This window comes from Aythya fuligula, chromosome 14 (assembly GCF_009819795.1).
Source record: "Aythya fuligula isolate bAytFul2 chromosome 14, bAytFul2.pri, whole genome shotgun sequence".
Classification (NCBI taxonomy): Eukaryota; Metazoa; Chordata; class Aves; order Anseriformes; family Anatidae; genus Aythya; species Aythya fuligula.
Genome location: NC_045572.1, coordinates 19250947 through 19271419, shown reverse-complemented (window position 1 = coordinate 19271419; position 20473 = coordinate 19250947). Strand labels below are relative to the sequence as shown.

The 20473-nt window shown below is 48.2% G+C and overlaps 1 protein-coding gene across 5 annotated transcripts; it reads left to right on the top strand.

Annotated features, from left to right (window-relative positions):
• Window positions 1–428: 428 nt before the first annotated feature.
• PRELID2 (PRELI domain containing 2) lies at window positions 429–17707 on the top strand. 5 transcript variants are annotated; one of them, XM_032196927.1, is made up of 7 exons: window positions 429–525; window positions 5376–5433; window positions 7410–7483; window positions 8563–8723; window positions 11103–11208; window positions 16577–16642; window positions 17098–17164. In XM_032196927.1, the coding sequence occupies exons 1-6, from the start codon at window positions 451–453 to the stop codon at window positions 16619–16621; spliced, it is 519 nt and encodes a 172-aa protein (XP_032052818.1). In that variant the 5' UTR covers window positions 429–450; the 3' UTR covers window positions 16622–16642; window positions 17098–17164. The 5 variants fall into 5 exon arrangements, with proteins under 5 accessions (XP_032052818.1, XP_032052817.1, XP_032052819.1 ...); XM_032196926.1 differs by lacking the exon at window positions 16577–16642 and having other exon boundaries at window positions 17098–17707; XM_032196928.1 differs by lacking the exon at window positions 17098–17164 and having other exon boundaries at window positions 16577–16643.
• Window positions 17708–20473: the final 2766 nt, after the last annotated feature.

Genomic DNA, 20473 nt, shown 5'->3' with positions numbered 1-20473 from the left:
TACCAAGGGTTTAATTACAAATAAACACAAATGTAGCCGATGCCGGATTCGCTTCATTTCTCCGCCAGGCTCTGTGTGCACCCAGGCGGCTCCCCCCGTTTGGTCGCTGCCGCTCTCGTTTAGAAGTTCGCCAGCCTCAGATAAGAAGGAGGCGATCAGGCAGTGCTGCTGCCCGACACTTGCACGTTTACAGTAAAACCAGGCGCACACACGCGTTTAGGCAGCGTGTTCATTGTCCTCCAGCCACCCCCGTCGGGGCAGCGCCTTCCCGGCCGCAGGGGGGCCCGGGGCAGGTGCCGGTGCCTCCAACGAGCGCTGCGGTTCCTCACGGCCCGCTCCGTCCCTCCCGGGGCTGCCCCGGGGCCGGCCCCGCAAGATGGTGGCGGTGCGGGGCGGGCCCGCGGGCGGGGCAGGAAGGGGCGGCCGGGCCGTGCCGGGCCGGGCCCCGCCATGGGGGTGACGGTGGAGGTGCACCGCGTGTACCGCTACCCCTTCGAGCAGGTGGTGGCCAGCTACCTCCGCAAGGTAACCGCGGCCGCCGCGGGGCTGCAGCGCCTCGCAGCGGGCAGTGCCCGGCCCCATCGCGGCTCGGGGCTCGGGTGGGCGTGCGGGGAGCGCTGCGCGGGGCAGGGGGCGGCGGGGCAGGGGGCAGGGGGCAGCGGGCAGGGGGCAGCGCTCCGTGCGGGGCTGCTCCGTGCGGGGCTGCTCCGTGCGGGGCTGCCCCCTGCAGCTCCCCCTGCACGCTGCTCTCAGACCCGGCCCCCGAGCTGTGCATCAGGGCTGCCCTTCCTGCTGGTGCTTTCCTTGAACAGTAGCACAGAAGTAGGGGTGAGGTGGAATCCTCATGAAAAACTGGTGCTGGGCGTTTGCCCTCCTGCTGCAACCAGCTCTTGGGAACACCAAAGTGAAAAACAGGAGTGGGCCCCATGACGGTTGGTCTGGCCACAGGTGTTTAAACATTAACCACAGAAGTGAATGGGACAGTGTGGGGATAGCGCGGGGTGTTTCCTTGGCACAGAGCCCCGGGGGTTTGTGACTGTTCTCATCAGGACAAGAAGTCTGCACAAATGCTGGCTTTGGGCTGAATTTGCCCTTGTTTTAGCCAGCGTGCAGGCGAGGAAGGCTGTGCCCGTGCCCGTGCCGTGGGCAGGTGCCGGCTCCCAGGTGCCCGCTAGCAGTGGCCGGGCTGTGGCGGAGCCGATGCCAAGGGGAGCCGGGGACGCGTCCACCCCCGGCAGAGCAGAGCCCGAGCCCTGGGGGAGCAGCCCCGGCCCAGCAGCGCTGGGTGACGGCCGGCAGCGAGCTCCTCACGGCCTGCCTGCCGCGGGCACAGCCGCCTCCTGGCAAGGAGCTCTGCGCTGAAACTGTCAGGCCATTAACAATGGGATCGGTTTTATGGCTCGTGGTAGGAGCACAAGGCTTTTCATCCAAGAAATAACAAGCTTTTATTGCTGAAAGCTTTTGGAGACTGCGTTGAAACTTGCTGAGGTCACCAGGCTTTTGCCGGTGGTCTCAGTGGGGTCAGCTTCCTGCCTGCTTTGTCAGTTTCGCGGGATAATGACTGACCAGGTACACACAGCTCTAAAAGATGTGGTGTGTTTTTTTTTAATTGACTGCCTCGTTTTTTCTGGTGTTCGGCTCATTATAAAGGGGAACTGAATCCCTGTGGTGGTGCCTTGGCCTGTAATGAGGACCAAATATGTGTTGTGTGGAACTCAAGGAAAAAAATTTTGCCTAAAAATGCTTTGTCTGGAATCTTTCTATTTCTCTTCTGTTTCTCTTAATCATCTACAGATGTTCTTTTCTTGTCCTAGCACAAGACTTCAGAAAGATGCATTTAAGGTTTCCTTTAAAAACAGAAAAAAAAATGGCAAAAGAAAATCTTTTTTGTCCTGCTGCAGAAAGCCTGAGCTGTATAGTTGGCAAGCTTGGGTAGTCAAATTTACTCACCATGTAGTTTAGACTGCCACACTATGGCTGACTAATGGATGTGCTTTGAAATATTAATTTGAAAGCTTTGAATGAACTTGGAGAAGAAAAGGCAGGAGGCATCTTTTGCTGGTTTTTGTGAGTGTTTGGGAGCTAGCCTCAGAAGAGAAGCAGGGTTAGTGCTTTTCATTGTGAAAGATACGAACCAGAGTAGAAATACACATAGAAATTGTATTCTGTAGTATACTTCTGTGTGACTTAAGAAGGGCAGTTGGAGGTGAACAGTGAGGCTGATTATGACAGCCAGAGGCACAGAGCAGGGAGGTTAAAATAATCCTCGTTTGTATGTGCCAGCAAAGCGCATCACTTGCTTTTAACCAGGAATTCAGTATGATTGAAGGATTGGTTTAGTTACTCATAAATCCCATAGTTAAAGTTGATTTTCAGTGCTCCCGATCCTGTTCTTTCTGTCAGGGTCCTGCGAGTTGAACCACTGAGTGTTGTTATGTTGCGGTAGGGTAGGAGGGTGCAACGGGGCTTGCTCTCAGAGAAGGCCACAGTCAGGGTTCCTCAAGGGCATGTTTGTGTCAAGTCATCTCCTGGCTCGCAGAAGTCCCACATATTGCCTGTACTGGGGCATTTTCTGTATTGACTGCATCTTTTGACCTCTCTCGATTGATCACAGAAGTCAAGAGGATCATTCTGACTCTGGACGGCGTTGGTGTGTTTTGTTCTTCACCCCCTGCAATCCTCGTCCCCCTTACACACCTCTCAGGTTCAGTTTAAAGCACTGCTGCCCTCCGCAGCAAAGTTTTCACCCAGCCTCTCTAAAAATGTGCCCTGACCGCAGAATGCTTCCTCCACTTTGATAAATCAGTGGTCATCAGACGGACAGCCTTCTACCTCAGATACTGAGGTATATACTTGTATGTCAGTTCACAAATACCCTGGAAAACCTTTTGCCTGTGTCATGCATTTCTCGAGACACAGGATCCAAGTCCTGCAGCGCATGGCAGTCGTGAAGCCCTGCAGATGCTGCCCACATGTCTAAGCCCTGCCGTAGCTCCTGGTGGCAAAGGGCAGGTAGTGGCCCAGCTCCATCCTTCCTCAGGGACGTGCTGAGTGAGGTGGACACGTGGTGGCTGAGGTGACACCTCAGGCTGAGCCCACGAGCAGTAACTCAGGCTCAGTTCAAGTGTGACAGATTGATTTGTATTTGAAATAAATGTATCCGGATGTGAGAGGCCTATGCATGTATTGATTTTCATTGCAGTAAGTAATCTACGCAGTGGGTTTGCTAGAATTTTTTTTTAATTCACGTTTATTCACAACCACCACCTTTCCGACCCAGTAATAAAGTGAAGGAATGTGGAAAGGTTTAGCTGATTTCGCAGTGTCACCGCTTCATTTCCTTGCTGTTGGAAAAGAAAGAATCAGAATATATATGAATTTAAATATTATTATTTTTTGCAAGTCTTTGAAGCTGTCATTTTGATTTATGTGGGCTCCATTTGATCTTGCATGTAAAACCAGCCCTTCATTGCTTTGAAATACTTCATTTTTGTACAAATCATTATGTGTAACTGCAGTGATTTCTCTCTGCTGCTAAACACAGTGCTGCTTTTAAAGGTCTGCTATTTCCCTCAAATAACTTCTAAGAAACACCACTGTGGTTAGAAACTGCTGCTTTTGATAAATGATCTGATGCATTCCAGTTAGGAAGGGTATGTAGGGTCTTAATTCCCTGGATTCAGAGTAATGACTGATGGAATCAATTCTGTGTTGGTACTCGTAGAAAACAATCAATACATTTGCAGGAAGACCGAGTAGGGGCACAGGAATTACTCCCTTTTTAATTGTCACATTTTTGCAAATAGGGAATGGAAAGCTTCAATTTCAGTAAGCAGCGAAATGTGGCAATAAGTGTGGTGACTGCTCAGACACTCCCCGTGCTGGAAATGCGGAGGGATTTTCTGGCTGTGGGACTCAGCTTCGGAAATGCTGTTTGCGGGTGCCACGTTTGTGCACTAAGTCTCTAAAACGGACTCAGCATCTTTGGGAAACACACGACTGGCAGTCACAAAAAAAAAAAGAAAAAAAAGAAAAAAAAAGAGTATTTTAAGGACAGTCAGCTTCACAGCTTCTGCTGTTGATGATTTGTTTGGGGTCTTTTTAGAGCGACGGAGGGACAGACGTCTCTAAAGTGAGCACATCGGGAGTCTCCCTCCTCCTTGGAGGTGTTCGGGACCTGTCTGGATGTGGTCCTGGGTGGCCCTGCCTGAGACACCCTGGGGTCCCTGCCAACCTCGACCCTCAAGGCACTGGGGAAGCACGGGAAGGCAATTTACTGAGGGAACTCGTTGGAACTGCATGAATGACCGCCGTGGATGAGCAGCGGGGGCTCCAAAGCCCTCAGTGGCGCTGGGCATGGTGCCCGGGGTGTGGGGGCAGCCCTGTGAGGAGCGGGTACGGCAGGGCTGGGGCTCGCTGTGCCCTGCTGCCCGCAGCTTTAGGGAGTGGGGCCGCGCAGGGAGGCTGCGGCTGGCAGGGCTGCTCCTGAGCCTGGCAGGCTCTCCAAGCCGCTACATCTGCTTGTGGGCCTCTCGTGTTATTTCTTTTTCTGAGCCGTGTAGGAGATTGAGTCTATGTCTGTTTAAGTACTCGGGTAATAGAGCCTGCTATTTAGTGAAAGATTTATGGAAATGGTTCTGTGTTTCGCACGGTTGGGCCTTACAGCGTGAGTTACGTTGATAATGCAATTACGCCAGTACTGCCACTTCACAGCAGCGTGTTGTGGGGAAGGCTCCAGCTCCTGTGCAGAACAGGACTTGAAAACCTTGCGCTTTTAGAGTTGACTTTTGTTCTGCAGTGAGAAGCAGGAGAGCTGGGTTGTAGAGCAGCCTGCTCTGAGTTGTCGACCTTTTTGGCCCAGAACCGAAGATCTCGTCAGGATTTTGGAGTACCCGTGGTTACACATCGTAATTGCATTACCCAAATTGATTTGGTCTTAAAATGCAATTTCTCCACCTTTTCTGAAGCTCCCTATTATGTTCAATGCTGATTTTAATTTGGTGTTCAGCATGTCTCCAGCCTGGCATTTTTTTTTACCATGGATGTTACAGTAACTTTTCAGTATTATTTGAGTTCAATAAATTTTCTTGTGCTTTACATTTTAGATTTTGTTATTGACCTGAGTGTTGATCGCTTTGTGCAGTGGAAGTAAGGTCCTTGTAGCCCTGTCTCTCTCATTTCTCTTCTAATCTTACTAAGCTGGTCTTACCAAATTCTTCCTGATCCGAATGGAGTCTGCAGGCTGTTGATGCAAAGCAGCCTGTACCTGTTGAGAGAAGCGATGCGACTGCGTTCGGCTCTCCGCGTGGCAGGCAGCCCTGTGCTGTTACCCACGTGGCGAGCAGTAATGTTTACTCTGTGCATTTTTATCCCAGTACCCCAGTCCCATGGACAAACACGTCATGGCTGTAGAAACAGTGGAAGAGAAAACAGGTAAGCTGCCTGACTTTTCTTAAAAAGCTAACTAACGCTTCTCATAACCTTCAGTGTTAACTATTGAACAGCTTTATTTCAGTAGCAGCTGGGCACTGCACACATCCAGCATGCAGGACTCCTAGGAAAGTGAGACTGAGAAAATATTTAACCTGCCCTTACAAGCATGTGTTTTAGCTGGATTAAGCATTTGGATTTTCAGCGTAATCTGAGGCTGTCAGAGATGGCTTGCCTACTTTTCCTGCAGCACGTTCTGCTGCTGTGCTGTTCCCTGCCACTTCTGTGACAATTTCCAGCCGTAGTGCTCTGCAGACCAGGGGTAAGGCAGCTGGAATTGAGCACGGTGAGCGCTGGGGTCAGGCCTCAGGCGCTCCGCAGGTATTTCCCTGCCTCGCTGTGCAGGTCCATGCCCGGGGGACGTGTTGTTGTCCCACCACACAGCGAGGTGGTTCCAGGGCCCAGCCACCTGCACAGTGGCCCTGTAGGGTGCAGGCAGTCAGCCGGTGAACCCGGACCCTCAGCCTGCCCCTTATCAGGGTTCCTGGAATACCAAGAGTTAGACGTTACCACTTCCCAGTCATAGTGACGGGCAAATAAATGTGCTCAGGTCGGAGCATGGTTAGCAGATGAGGTCTGGTGGTCCTGCACGGGCTGTTTCCCATTGCTGAGGTTGCAAGATGTGTTTGCACTCAGGCACTTCAAGTAACGTGCCTGTGAGGTATTAAACTGTTGTGCCACCATGTGGGAATCAAATACCGTAGGACTTTGCACAGTAATTATTCCCTTCTTCTAAATACTGGATTAGTGATCGAATTCTCATTTGGAAAGAAGTAAGAACCTGTTGACTCTTAAGTCTTAGTCCCAAGTGCTTGTGGCTGCTCTTTGTTGTACTTTTGGAGATGTCTTCTGCCTTGTAGCTCAGGGTTAGCGGTGGCCCTCAGTGAGGTTGTTCTGAGATTAAAGCAAACAGAACATTAGTGCTGCCCTGGCATTTTTATTGAAGGGAGTAAACCACTCGTCTTGGAGATGCTTTTCTGCTCTCCGTTGCATGGAGATGCTTCGTATTATTTATGTGATGTGTTTGTTCCAGTCCTGAAAACCAAACCCCATGAAGTTTTCATTTCACGGACCCAACCAAATGCTGTTTGAGAACACACTCTTCTATCTCTGACAAGTCTTTAACCTGGGCTGCCTGCCAGTTGGGTTCTCGTGTGGTACTATCCCGAGGTTTCTGTTCTTGATCTGGGTCATTAAATATTAAAAGGCAAAGTGGTTCTAAAAGCCAGCCATTTTCTGAGATGGTAAATAACTGTAATTTGTTTCCTAATAGATAGTTTTGTCCTTGTCGCTGCTCCAATTCAATGCAAAAATAAATGCGTAAGGAGACACGGCGGCTCTGCAAATCATGTGTGCAGTACGTCTGCCCGGAGAACGAGCTCGAGAATATAAATCGGGGCGAGGGTAGAAATAAAGGGAAGCTTCAGGCTGCGTGTTGGCTTGGCAGCTCAGGGGCCTGAGCGCTTCCCTCGCCCCAGCCAGCGGCGTGCTGCGGGACAGGGCAGGACCAGGATGGGCCCTGAAGGCTGCCACCGGCACCAGGACCAGCCTGGCACTGCCTGCTGCGGGGCTTGGCCGCCCGGGATCACCGGGGCGGGCACAGGGAGGTGTTTGTGCCACGCTCTGTGAGGGTGCCTGGGTGCAGTGCTGGGTGCTGATCCCTCCTGAGGCAGTGCCCGTAGCAGCCTTGCTTACAGCCCTGTCTGGCAAGCAGCAGGCGTACTCTGTTATACTTAGAAAAAAAAAAAAAAAAAAAAAGTAAATAAATAAAAACCCTACTGCATTGCTAATTTGCCAACATTTCTGCTTGCACATTTGCTGTCTGTGAAGTCTTGCAACTACTTTTTTCTTTTTTTTTTTTTTTTTTGAAAAATGGTAATATCTGCTGCCGTAACTCTTCCCTTGGCTTTTACCAACAGATTTGTCTACAGGGATTGTTTACCGGAGGAGAATTGCAACGTGCAAGAATGTAATTCCTGAGATCCTGAGGAAGGTAACTGCTTGAGCTCCTGTCGGATGTCTGATCCATGACTTGGACCACGCTGGGCCGTTGTCTCTAACGAAAAGCCACTCTGAAAGGAAACTCAGAGGGAATTAAAATAATGCTCAGTGTGCCTCTGGCATGTTACAAGTTAAACATGGCATCGCTGAGTCCCTGTAAGGAGGATAAGGTGCGAGTCCTTAAAGGCTGTAGGAAATGCAAGGACCCGGGGTGTGCAGTCCCGTGGTGTTTCAGTCCCGTGCCTGGTGAGAGCAGTCCTTTCCTCACAGTTTGTGGGAGAGGACTAACCTCGATTTATTATTTGTTTGTTGCAGAGTATCTGGCAGCATACAGCCTGTATACAGAAAAGTATGTTTATGTTCGTGCATGGGTAAATAACTGTTTTTCAAGGCCTGCATGCTTCAAAGTATACATAGCTCTTTTTCCTGGTACTCTGAAGACTCTGTGTGTTTTTGCCTCTAAACATGTGTTTGTCTCTTCCAAGCCTCATCCGCCAAGGAGAACATATCATTGCCCTATACATGCAGAATGTAAAATAAGCCGATGGTGAGATTTCCATCCCTTCCGCAGCCCACGTTGCCAGATAAAAGCCTCGCAGGTTGAGTGGGCTCTAGAGGAGGCGGCTGGGGCAGGGCTGCCAGGGGCGTGCAGGGGGGCAGTGCCCGTGGCCCCCCCGTCCCCGTGGCCCTGGGGGGCGGCTCGCAGGTAACCCCGTGGGAGTGGGCTCTGTCCCCCCGGCTGTGAGGGAGCCGTCGGCAGCAGGGCAGGGGACACGAAGGGTCAGGTAACTTGGTGCCGAGCAGTCCTGCGAGTCTGGCTGGGGGCTGAGCAATCCCCAGGAATTTTGGAGCTTTTGCATGGCCTCCAGTGCGTGCTGAGGAGGTTGGCTCTGCTCGTCAGCGTGAGCCAGAGCTGATGTCCCCTCCTCAGTGGTCCTCAGTCTTACCCCCTGAGGCTACAAGTGTATGCCAGGTACTGAGAAGTGCTTCTACCCTCTTAAAATGCTTTTTTTTCTTTTTCTTTTTTTCTTTTTTTCTTTTTTCAAAGCTCTCCAATTCTTTTACTTGCAGGTCAGTGCCTTAAAAGTGCCCGACATCTACCTGGAAGAGGAATCATGGCTCAATATGCAGAAAAGAAATATGTCTATGAAAACTCACTGTCTCACATGGACACAGTATGCGTCCCTGAGCGAGGAGTCTGTCTTCAGGGAGAGCTTGGAAAACCCAAACTGGTGAGTGCCTGTGTGCCTGCTCCAGGCTGCTGTGGTCCCCTGGCCCAAAAAGTGTTTTCTGTTGCCTTTTGAATGCTTGGAAGGGTCTGAATAACAATTCTTTGCTGAGTCTTGACTGCGTTTAAAGCAGCTACTATAAATGTTCTGTGGCTTTCCGCTGGTTCCTTCAGATGCTGGGCTAGGTTCTCTGGCCAGAGCACAAATAATTGTTGGAAATTAATTTTCCATGTGCTCCTCTGCAGTCATAGAAGGCTGCCCCGCTGTTTCTGCACAGCAGGCACAGCCAGAGCATTCACTTTGCTCTCATGTCTACCAGCAGATGCTTGGCTAGCAGCTTAAAAATTATCAGCTACCTCCTGCTTGCCAGTCGTTGGCATGGAGCACACTTGCTCCCAAACAATTTTCTTTCTCTGGTGTTTGGCCCACCATGACCCAAAGGTGTAAGCTGGCATGGGACTTTGCCTGTGAGAAAGATAGACTTGTGTTTGTGCTGAGTGGAGCACAAAAATGTCTTAATGCATGTTTATGACGGGGTAGGAGTGGAATTTCTAATTCCTGCAGCAGTGAAACGAGCAGCTATGTAATACATGCAACCGTCTTTAAAAATAGATCTGTTTCTAGCTGATGTCAACCCCATTAGTTTTTACTATGCTCTGGTGTCCGCTGCAATTAGTCTTTACTTTTGCCGTGTGATGTTCCCTGGGAAGTGTGGCAGGGCTGTCCAGCAAGGTCTGCCTGGCTTCTGAGAGCTCTCAGGATGCTAAAGAAAAAAACCCACAACTTCAGGCAAAATTCAGTTTTGGGGGTTCAAGCAGTTTTGAAAGCCCAGTGCTGGGACTTTGCTGTTTAAGGATATGTTCCTCTTGGTTTTTAAGTCACGGTGTTTCAGAAGTTTGCTGAGCCCCCCTGTCCTTGCAGAGGGATGGAGCCTGTCCCACGGCTCCCTCCGGGGAGGACGCACCTTCCCCTGCACCAGCACGGCCTTGCAGCTGTAGGTGTTGGTGCTGCTGGTGCAGACACTCGGGCTGCCTCAGCTGGTCAGAGCCCCCCGCCCTGTTTTCAGGCCTGCTCCAGGTGAGGAAAGATGCTGTCCTCGGCGTGTTTCTGCCTCCCCACGCAGGAGAGCTGCCCACGGAGGCAGGCACTGCTGCTTGCTCTGACCCTGAGGCAGACTGGCACTCAGGAAAGCAGAGAACTCCAAACCCGGCTGTGCAGCTGGGCTGCCAGCAGCACGGGGCAGCCTCAGCAGTGACACAGCCCCTGGAGCAGGCTGTGCGCTGCTGCAGGGCCCCCCGTGCCCCTCCTCGGGCATCAGATGCAGTGAGCACTGCTGGCGAAACAGGCGCTCTGCCGTGGGAGGGCAGTGAGGGTTACCTGGTGTGTGATGTGTGCACGGTGCCCTGCACCACAGAGCGGGGTTAAGGATCTCCCACACAAAAGCTGCCCCTCGTGAAGGGCCAGGCGCCGGATGTTTTGAAAGCCTTGCAGGCTTTGGGGACCCTCCCTGACACCACCTGAACAATATCGCTAAAGACGCTTTAATTAAACTCCCATCACGAAAACAATTAGAGCAAATTTGTCGTACTTAACTAGTCAATAATTTAGTAGTTGGGTCTCATTAATAGACTTCACCCTGTGACTGTGCTGTAACGAAGCAGCATTGCCAGCTGTGTGCTACAGAAATCAATCTCAGATCGATATTTTCCTTGAGCTGCCCTTTTTGGTCTCCAAGAATGGTGAAACAGCAAAATTAATGGATCAGTCCCAGCCAGCACAGCCAGGTCCAGGGGTGCCCAGCATTCACTGCTGACGTCCGTCCTGTGCCGGGGGGAGGCTCCTCATCTGCACCAGCTCCTTCACTTGAGCTCCGTGTGTTTGTCTTCCTGATGGCTTGCATGTATAAAAAGTGGCTGTGGCCCGCTGGGGGCATCGGTGGTGCTGGGCTCAGGCGAGTGCTGCTGTGGTGGGAGTGGGAAGGTGTCCACGTCGGACCTCTTCCCCCCGCTGTCACTGCCTCTGTCTAGCTCGATGTCCCGAAGACCTGCAGAATCACACAAGCTTTGTTTGCTGTTTCTGTGGTAGGCTCCCATGACTTAGAAGCCTCGGTCTGTTGCCCGTAGGGTACAGCACCTCGCTGGCCCAGTCCTGGCTGGCGCTGCTGCTCCCGGCACTTGCAGCAGCTCCCGTCTGAGCTGGTCCGAGAGCCGTGACTGGCACGCGCCTCGTGCTGCTCCGTGCCTGCGCCTCCCAGAGCCTGTACACAGCGTGGGGGGACGGCGTGATGCCTTGCTTGGGAGTCAAGACAAAAACGTTATAAGATTTATGTTTGATTACTAAGTAGGCGGAGAAACAAGTTGGTGTTGTGTTCCTGTTCCGTAGGACAGACTTCACCCAGAAAGGCAGAATATCGGTTACGGGGGCCGGTTTGCTCAACCGTGTGTTGGAAGCTTTCGCTCAGTCATTCTTAAAGCAAGGCGTGAAGAAGGTAGGTTTATTTACTGCCTGAGCTTCTTCCTGGAGTTATATTCAAAATGTTTCCAAATCACCGCATTGTCTGGGATTAAAGCTAAGTTGGTGTTTTAAGCCTGGATTCCTAACATCTTGTAATTGTTGAAAAAATATTTGACCTTTTCTTTTGCCTACAGAGAACAAGCAGAACAGAAATGGATTTAGTTTTATTATGGTAATAGTTTTATTTCAAATACATTTTAAAGCATGGTATATGTGTCTGTATCAATTTCTGTAATTCATTCTTATTCCTGGTTTCCCTGAGGCATTGAAACAGTTTTTCTTCCTAATGTCTTATTGTACCAGCTAATACTGTAATAATAATTTTAGGTTCTATAGCACCTTCACACTGAAATAGTCAAAAATAGCCAACATGAATTTATATCATGTCACACATTTTTCTCCAGTAACATTAGATTTTTTTTTGGCAGCTTGATGTATTTACAATAGCCACAGTCAATCTCCCTGTAGCAGTTCTGTATACTTCAATAGTTCTGTCTTTCAGCAAGAATTATGAAAGAGGATAAAAGCTATCCAGTAGTGCATCCCAGAGGAATTAGCGTTCAAAGGCCTCAGTTTCTGGGAGCCGTGTCATATTGATAAACTGGTTTTAACGGCAGTGTCTCCTGTAGCGCTCGCTGGGAAATGCAGTTACACGGCAATCCTGGTTTGGGATATTTGTGACTTGGATAGATTTGGGGGTTCAGGCTGTGATAAATAAAATGTTTAAAATTTGTACCTGCTGAAAAAGGAGCAAGAGGAGTAGCTGAAAGGAGTATTTAGTTAAACCCTTTTGATGTAAATGAGATATTTTTTGCCTCCCACACAGTTTGTATATTGTTTCAGATGAGTGAAAGCATATGTTCGAGCCTGAAAACATGGCAGTTTCACAGCTGGGCTTATGAATCTCATGTGTGCGAGACTATAATGAACCTACACCTACCGTTATCCCATTATTTTTATTATTTTTAAGTTATCTATTGGAGAAATTTGTTGTTCAGGTGTACTTAGAAGTCCAAAGCCAGATCATGCCTTATGCCATTCTTTAATTTTTCATGCGGACCAAGCAGTTAGTAGTGTTAAAAGTTCTATTTTAAAAATGTATTTATTTTTATTTTTTATTTTACTGTGTCCGTACCAGTGTCCCGTGCTTCCTCCCTTTGCTTCAGTGGGTGTGTGAGCACGTGGTGTGGGCAGCAGCCTCAGCCCTTCCCCAAGCAGCGCTGGGGGAGTCCCCGCGGGCAGTGCGGGGGGCTGGCAGCTCAGCCTCTCCCTCCTGATGTTGGAGTCTGTGCCCCAGGAGCCGTGGATGGAAATGTAGTTCAAACCACAGCATGACCATTTATTCCTTTGCTTATTCTTGATAACTGTAAGATCTTTGTTGCTTTTTAAAGTGGAGAAAAAAAAAAAAAGGAAAAGCAGACAACTGTGCTGGTGGAAGCAATGGAGTGATGGCTGGGTAATGAAACCCGTCCTGCAAGCTTAGGGCAGTGCAGAGCTTGCAGATGAGACAAATGAGCTCACAGCATATCTCAGTGCTGCGTTAGAAACCCTTTAACAATTTTGGCTATGTCTGCAGAGCTCTGAAAAACACAAACGGGTGTCTGGTACACATCTACAGACTTGCCTGGTATTTTTTTTTTCCTCTACAACGTCAGTCTCCCTGTGGCAACAGCTGCGTGTATGCATTTCATTTCTTCTGAGCTGTTAGGTAGGATTTCTTTTGTGGCTTGGCTAGAGAGTAATTTTGAGACACATTTTACCCAAATGTAATAAACAGCAATGCAAAGGTATTATATCAAGGTATAAAAGAAATGTCGCGTGAGTGACACTGCCTGATAAACGTTCTCTGGGCTCCCATTGTGGCTGGTTTACTTCTTATCTTTGGAGCCTGATTTACATCATTCCTAACGGTCTGATCAAACAGGTGCTTTTCTTGCCCCTGGTACACCTGGTTGGGAAAAGTAAGGATGTTGCTGCCAAAGCCAAAGCGTTATTCCTGCTTTATCTCCTCCATCCTGACAGCAGTGTGCTTCTCCATCCCTGTGATGCAAGGGTGTAAGAAAGCAGTGGGAGGCAGCAACCCGTGTGGGGCAGAGGAAAGGGAGAAGAGTGAGCTACCTGGAGAGCAGGAGAAAATACTGTGGTAATATTAAACTTTGTGAATGAATACCAGAAAACTCATATATTCACACAATCAATGTTAAATATCTCTGTGTTACAGAGTGAGAGGGCAAAGTTGTGATTAATAGAGCTATCCTTCGATGCGAAAGGCAGATCTTTTTAACCGTTGTTTGTTATTGACATGAGCCTATTCTGTAGTGTTTTTTTTTAATGCATGACAGAACAACCGTGATGTTTTTATATTTCTCTTACTTACTTTATTCCAACCATGAACAAAACAAAAAAGATAAAATTCCCCTTCCCTGCTCTTGATTGTAGAAGTCATGGTGTGTTTTGGTGGAAATTGCAGCATTTATGCTTTTTTTTATTTTCTTGCCTGTTCAGAAAGGCTATTAATGAACGATACGCACCCAGATAATGGCCAATAAAACTTTCCTCCTGAACAATTTAAAAGTCTGAGCAGATACGCCAGTAAACCCCAGCTGCCAGGACAGCCTGCTCTGGGCCTGTTGGCGTGGGCTCTGGCTCCCTTTGGAAGGGGAATCGCTCTGCAGCAGGTGAGTAAAGGCTGCAGGAAGCCTCCTGCCGGGGGGTGCTGGAGGCCAGCAGTCAGCTGGCGTGTGTATGTGGTGTTCAGAGCTTGAAACACGACCCGATCGTCCCATCTTTCTCCAAGTTACGATGATCCCTGCTAGTGTTAAGCAGTACAAACGGCAACGTTAGGAGCGATTTTAAGGCTGCATAATGAAGGAGCATGTCTAGCAATACATTTTTGTTGTATTGATATGTTTTATCCATTGGCTCTTAAACGTTGCAACTTTTCTGTCATTTTCACTTCCTGATTTCTTTTTTAGATTCCTTTTCCATTACTTGAATATGTAAGGGGTGGAAAGGAACGAAAGGCTGTAACGTAGTCTGGTAAATGGAGCTGAGCTCAAATAACAATATTTAACTGAAACATTTTGTCATGGTTACAGCAAGAATGCAAGGTATTAGGTGCTCTTTTCAGAGGCAGCAGAACATTTTCTGTTAGTCCATTAAAACGTTCCCTGCTTTTGTGCTGGGAATGGAAATGGGCCGTGCACTGCAATGTGCATTGCCTTCAGATTAAAACAAGCCACTTACACCTTCCTGCGTATCACTTAACCTCTTGCTTAGACCTGAGTGTTCGTGGAGGTGTGGAGCACATTGCAGACATAACGCCTGCTCTCTGTCCCACCCAGCTGCAGTTCCAGTTTGGCTCGTGGCATTTATCTGGATACAAACATCGGCTCTTCAACAGGTCCATGGTGTGGGAAGCTCCTCAGACTGCCGTTCCACGTTTCCCTAGCTATGCTGTCGCCCAGCTGCTGTGTCCTGTGCCCTGTTTGCTGTGCTGCGTGCTGTCAGCAGCATCAAACTGGCCCCACTGGAGCAGTCACCTGGAGGCCGCAGCGCTCCGGCGGTGTGGGTGCTTCGGGCTGCTGCAGGGATCCTGGTAAAAGCACGGAGATGCTTGCAGCACGTTGGCTCCTCACAGCAGAGGAGTTCCTCCACCTTTGAAAAGTGGAACTACTCTGTGGCTTGTCAATCAGAGAAGCTTTTAAGCTGTAGCTGTGGAGGTGCAGAGTTTAATGGGTAGGCAATGTTTGCTCTGCATTTCGAGTGCATCATTGCACTCTAAGTAGTGTAAATTTAGCTCCTTTAAGCCTGATCTCCTGGGGCTGAGATTTAAGTGTTTGAACTTCAGTTGAAAGGAATATATTGATTAGGCTTTGATTTAGTCATTCCTTGCTGAAAAGATACTGGGTAATGAGTTGTACCTGCCCTTTCGTATTTTTATTCATTTAATGGATTCCCCTCTCATTCCCCTTTTCTTCCTCAACACTTTTCTGCCTAAAAGTCTGCAGTGCTACGAGGAGAAATAAAAGAAAAAGCAGTTGTCACGCTGTGAACATAATTGATTCAATAAATAACATTTTTAAATTCCCTAGGCAAACCTCAGTCCTCACTTATGTCAATTAGTGCTTTATTCTGCAAACAGTGGCACGTCTGGTTTAGGCTGATAGACTGAGGTAGTCAGCTCATGGCCTTCTATGAAGGGTAGCCATGGAAGAGGAGCTGCTTTTTGTAGACAGATCTTGTCCATCTGTCATGGAGATGTGGAAAGAAGTTCTCCTGACCTATTTGTTAAAGTTGTCTTTCTTTTGTTGTTTTCTGTCATGATGGCTCCAACTGAGAACCCTCTTTTTCATTTATCTTGGTAAACAAAGAACATCCTAGGGTAAGCCTCAGTCCCACTGAGGTTATAAGTAAGCTCCAGGCTTGCTTGCTGCGTCTGCAAGATCTGACCAAACATTAGAAGCAGGGCTGGCAAATGGTTGTAACTGTCCTACAAGGCATTTGGGAGGAAGGGATGTTCTGGATTTTCTTCACTACAGTGACTGGTTTTGCTTTTCCACCAGATGCGAAGCTGCTTCTTTCTCACTTTGTACTGAAGAGCTCATTTCAAAATAGGGAAGAACTTTGCTGTGGAGCAGTTTTTAGCCCTGATATGGGAAGAGCACTTGGTACCATCAAAGCCTCCCCCAGATTTTTTGATGGCTGCTCTGTTGCCAGCAGTGCAGTGTGCCCGAACAGTTGTTGCTGGTTGGTAAGCACCTCGGGCTGACCTGCATTGCACCCCACACTCCTACAAACAAACAAACAAAAATCCTAGAATCAACCTAAATTTTGCTTTAATAACAGCTTAATGCTTGACAGTTCCTCTTCTCTTCACAAATCAGTCCTTTAGAAGAAAGATTCACTCTTGTGGTCCTCTGATGGTATTTTTGACTGTGTTCAGTATTTCTTTCCTGCATTAGTAGAAATATTCATATGTAGAGCTTTGATTTGCACAGACCCAATCGCCTGTGAAGAATACAAGTGACAGTATTTCCATTTTAGAGGAATTTCTCATTCCCATTCCTAACTGAGTGCCCTGGCTTCATGCTGCCTTGCCTTGCAAAAATGTGGAAGCTGCAAAGAGTCTTTTGTCTTCTCCAGGTTCCTGTCAGAGAAGTCAGCGTTGTAAGTGCTGTTTGTGCCATCCAGGCAGCAGAGAGAACTACACTGAGCTAGTACAGGATCATAAAACACAGTTCTTTTTAGGGTTTTACTGGTATATCGTGGGGCTGTTCTTTTGAATGTGTGAAATAGTTATACCGTGTGTAAAGTTGGCATGTATTTGTGCTTTTTTTCAGGGTATTAAAATAATGGAGACTCTTCTTCAGGAGCAGTGTGGTTGATTGCACTCTTTATGAGCTATTGTAAGTGCAGCATCCGTCTACAGATGAGGAAAATTGTTCAAAGCTTGTGATAGCTATTGCACATTGTGGTCTTTGTAATTCCACAAATAAACTTTTTTTTTTTTTTTTTGTTCCATTATAAATAGCAGGCAATTTTTATAGACTTTTCAAGAAAAATAGTGATCTACTATTGCATTAGGCTTAACATAATTCAGAAAGTTTAAAACAGTATTCAGTAAGACAACTCTTGTGTCCGGTCTTTTGTCCTCTCCTCTCCGTGAATATATGAGTGTGGAAGTCTTGGTAAAATAAGATGTTGTTTCTTTCTAAAGATTTCCTCCTGAAGAGTAGTATCTTCAAGGTTTATCCGTGGCGGGAATGTTTGGTCAACTCTTTAAGTAGCTTCAGGACAAGAGCAAATGACTATTGATTACCTCCTAATAAATGTTCTAAAACCTATTTCTCTGCTTTTGCAGGAGAAAATGCATCTGTGTAGTTTCCTTGGAGCAGCCTATCTTCATTGCCGTCGGAATTCTGTGGCTGTTACCTGAACTTCGCTGGTGCCGTTTTATCGAGGAAAGAGAATTTAATGTGCATAGGAGAAATGGACTGTAGACTGCAAACCTTTTACAGAAGACTAAGGAATCATGCTATGTAAGGGAATGTTGATCTTGAAAATCACGGAGAAACAAATGCAAGCTTGGAAGCAGAAGCATCTTGTGAATTTGTTCTACAATCTCTAGAGATTAAGCCTTCGATAAGGGAAGGCAGAACAACAAAATAGCCCTCGTTGCTATGAAGAGACCCTTGTCTCGTTAACCAGTTGCTTTGCGTCTTATCAAGGGAGGTGCAAGCACGCCCCGTGTGCTGTTTATTTCACAGCTTAATTCTGTGGGATAGAGGCTTCATTGTACAAAAATGAAGCTCAGCTTCAACAGCGGAGTAGGGTTACTATTCCCTGCTTGAATCAACATCGCTCATTATTTCAGCCCTGATTGCTGTGTTGGAAATGTTTGGTTATTATGCTCCTGCCAGTGTGATTATTTTCAGTTGTAAGACCTGCCTCAATACAAGTTTTAAATTACATACGTCTGAATTCTTTCAGCAAGTATTTTTCTCCTGTTGCGCCTGAACAGGGGAAGAAAGCCGTAGGAAAACTGGTGAAGTGCAAGCAAAGTTCCCAACCGTGTCTCATTTGCTTTTCTTCCTTTTGTTATGTGCACTGCAACAGGATAGTTTTATTTCTAAACTTCCATTGAAAATTCAGGTGAGCACAGACCAGCTTCGATACCTTTACTGAAGTTGGTTGACACCACACTTGAATTCAGATGCCTTGAATCCAGCATCTGTGGAAATTTGAGCCCATTAGCTGACTGCCATAAAGCAGAAGGGCCAGCTGCCGTTCTTGGGGGCAGGTTGGGTGTTTTCCCAGATGCGATGTGAACCCTGGGTGGGCTCTTCCCTTTGCTGCGCCCAGGTGCGGTGCTGCCAGGCGTGGTGTCACCAGGCCGGGGGGCTGCGGCTGCAGGGCGAGCTCTGGCCCCTGCCTTGGGATGAACGAGACGAGACCTGGGCCTCTGTGCTGGATGGATTTTGTACTGGCACAGCAGAACAAGATACTTCCTTTCTTCCTTCTTACTTTCGTTGGTAACTGGCTTTTGTGAGTTTAGACTCTGGATGCCAAAAGGTACATATTTATGAAACACGAAGGCCAAGACTAAATGCATTCATTAATGTATTTCTTCTTCTTGAGTTACTGCTTTGTGTGCCTGAGGAAACTATCAAATTACTTCCTTTTTAGTTACAAAGTACAGTTTTAGGAGTAACATTTTTATTCTTGTAGTGCTCTGGATTTTGGGATTAGAATAGTAAGCATAGGCATTCTCCCTCCACCCTGAAAGTAGTAGTATGTGAATAGTAAAACCCCAGTGAAATCCAGTCCCTTCTTCAAAGACTGCAGTCATGATTGTTTAAATAGTGCTGTGAGTTATTCCTGGGGCCCAGATGGTGCCGGGGCCTTGAGCAGCTCTGGCCCTCCAAAATCAGTCCCAGCACTTCTACAGCCCTCCTTTTCTAAATAACAGGATGGCAGCAGGAAAAGAAATATTTTTTTTTTCAGATTGTTTTATCAGAGTAGTTAATACACACTTGCTTAATTCTAGGAATTTAATTAATTCTTGCTTAATGCATGGACTAAAAACACACACAGGTAACTTTGGTCAAAGCCTTGAAGTAACAAATTTAAAAATTGAGAAAATTAGTATTTTATTCTCTTAATTATTGTACTAAAGTGACTCTGTGAACATTTCCATTAAAAAGTCATCTTCTTTGATCACCAGCTCTTGTCTCTGGCGGATGATGCCGGGTGTCAGCTGGAGTTCATCTCTCGGTTTGTGGTGTGTTTGTGAAGCCAGCTCCCGCGGCTGCCCCGCGTCTCGCTCAGGATGTTTGCCGTCTTGCTGGGTTTCATTTCGCCTCAGTGCCTGAACCCCACGTGGCGCTCTTAGGAAAACCTTGGGGTGCTTTAACTTCACGGATGTAGCAGAGCATTTTCATAATGTGCTGCATTTATGAACGATTTCCTCTTCAGACATCTCCTGCTGTGCTCAGCCTCTTGGGTGAAGTCTACGAAGTCCCCGACCCTCGCTGCGTCAGGCTGGGCTGGGTGGGGATGTGGTGGGGATGTGTGAGCCCAGCGGGGACACGGGAACCTGCAGCTGGCTTTGGAAGGCAGCAGGATGGTTAAGGATGTAAAAGAAGTGCTGACGCTGCTGGCACGGCACCACCCCTGCAGTCACCTAAAAGCCCCTCGGCTCCAGGTGCTGGATGAGCTCTTGGGGCTCGGCTTCACGCGGCCGAAGCTGCCCCTGTGTCACTCCTTCCCTTCTCTCTCAGCTGCCTGCTTTCCCCCTCCAGTGGGCCAGATGATTCGTATTTTCTAGTCTATTTACTGTAAATGTGTGCAGGTGCCTTAAATATCACACCCCGGCTGCTGGCTGAGGTTTGGGAGAATCACCATAAATGCTGCAAAAAAGCCTGCAAGTTTTCAAACCCTTCCTTGCTGTGACATATGCACAGCTCTGTGTATCCAGAAAGATGACACATTTTATTACACGAGGAAATCGAACAGTTGGCGGAGGAAAATAATTTCACTAGGAACAGGTTTCTGCTCCAGACATTTAATTGCAACAGCAACAGTGTCAGGATCCGATGGGCTGCTCTGGTTTGGGTTAAAAATAACCCCTTTGTGTGTTCAGGTGGGAGCTCCAGCGAGCCCCGCGTGGCGCTGAGGGGGCACCCACAGAAGGTGCAAGAGGGAAACGTGGCGTGAGGGGAGTGTGAGGAGGAGGCTGGGCCGGGAGGTGCAGGGCAGAGGCAGCGCTGGGGCCTGGAGGGCTGTGGTGGTGGCCAAGAGGTGGCCCAGCAGTGGCCCAGCGGTGCCCAGTGGTGGCGGGGTGCTGGAGCTGCTGCTCCTGGTGGGCACCAGTGAGGCCGGAGGGCAGCAGCCGAGGTTTGTCCTCCCCGAAGCAGCCGCTCGCCTCGTGCTGGGGAGCTGGCGGCTCTGAGGGACGCAGATTGATCAGCCCCCGTGCTTTGAAAGGGCTCGTTCCCAGTTTCCAGGTATGTTTTTTTTATTTATTTTTATTTTTTCCTGTTTGTTTCTTGTTTTGTGAATTCTGTTTCATGTTTGTCTGCCTAATGATACAAACACTTCTGTAGGAGTGGCAAGATTTAGAGCACTTATCTGTTTTAATATTAATTACTTGCCTTACTGGGAGCACTAACGGGGCCCTGGGGAAAGCCAAGCTTGTAGCTCCCTTTGCTGTGGGAAGAGCTTTGCCCTCCGGGAAG

What these genes read in the sequence shown, in the direction of transcription:
- PRELID2 (XM_032196924.1), top strand. Translation starts at nt 451, where the DNA reads ATGGGGGTGACGGTGGAGGTGCACCGCGTGTACCGCTACCCCTTCGAG. An exon ending in TTCCTGAGATCCTGAGGAAG is followed by an intron (nt 7,484 to 8,562) that starts GTAACTGCTTGA and finishes TTTTACTTGCAG; the next exon opens with GTCAGTGCCTTAAAAGTGCC. An exon ending in TAAAGCAAGGCGTGAAGAAG is followed by an intron (nt 11,209 to 14,578) that starts GTAGGTTTATTT and finishes TGTCCCACCCAG; the next exon opens with CTGCAGTTCCAGTTTGGCTC.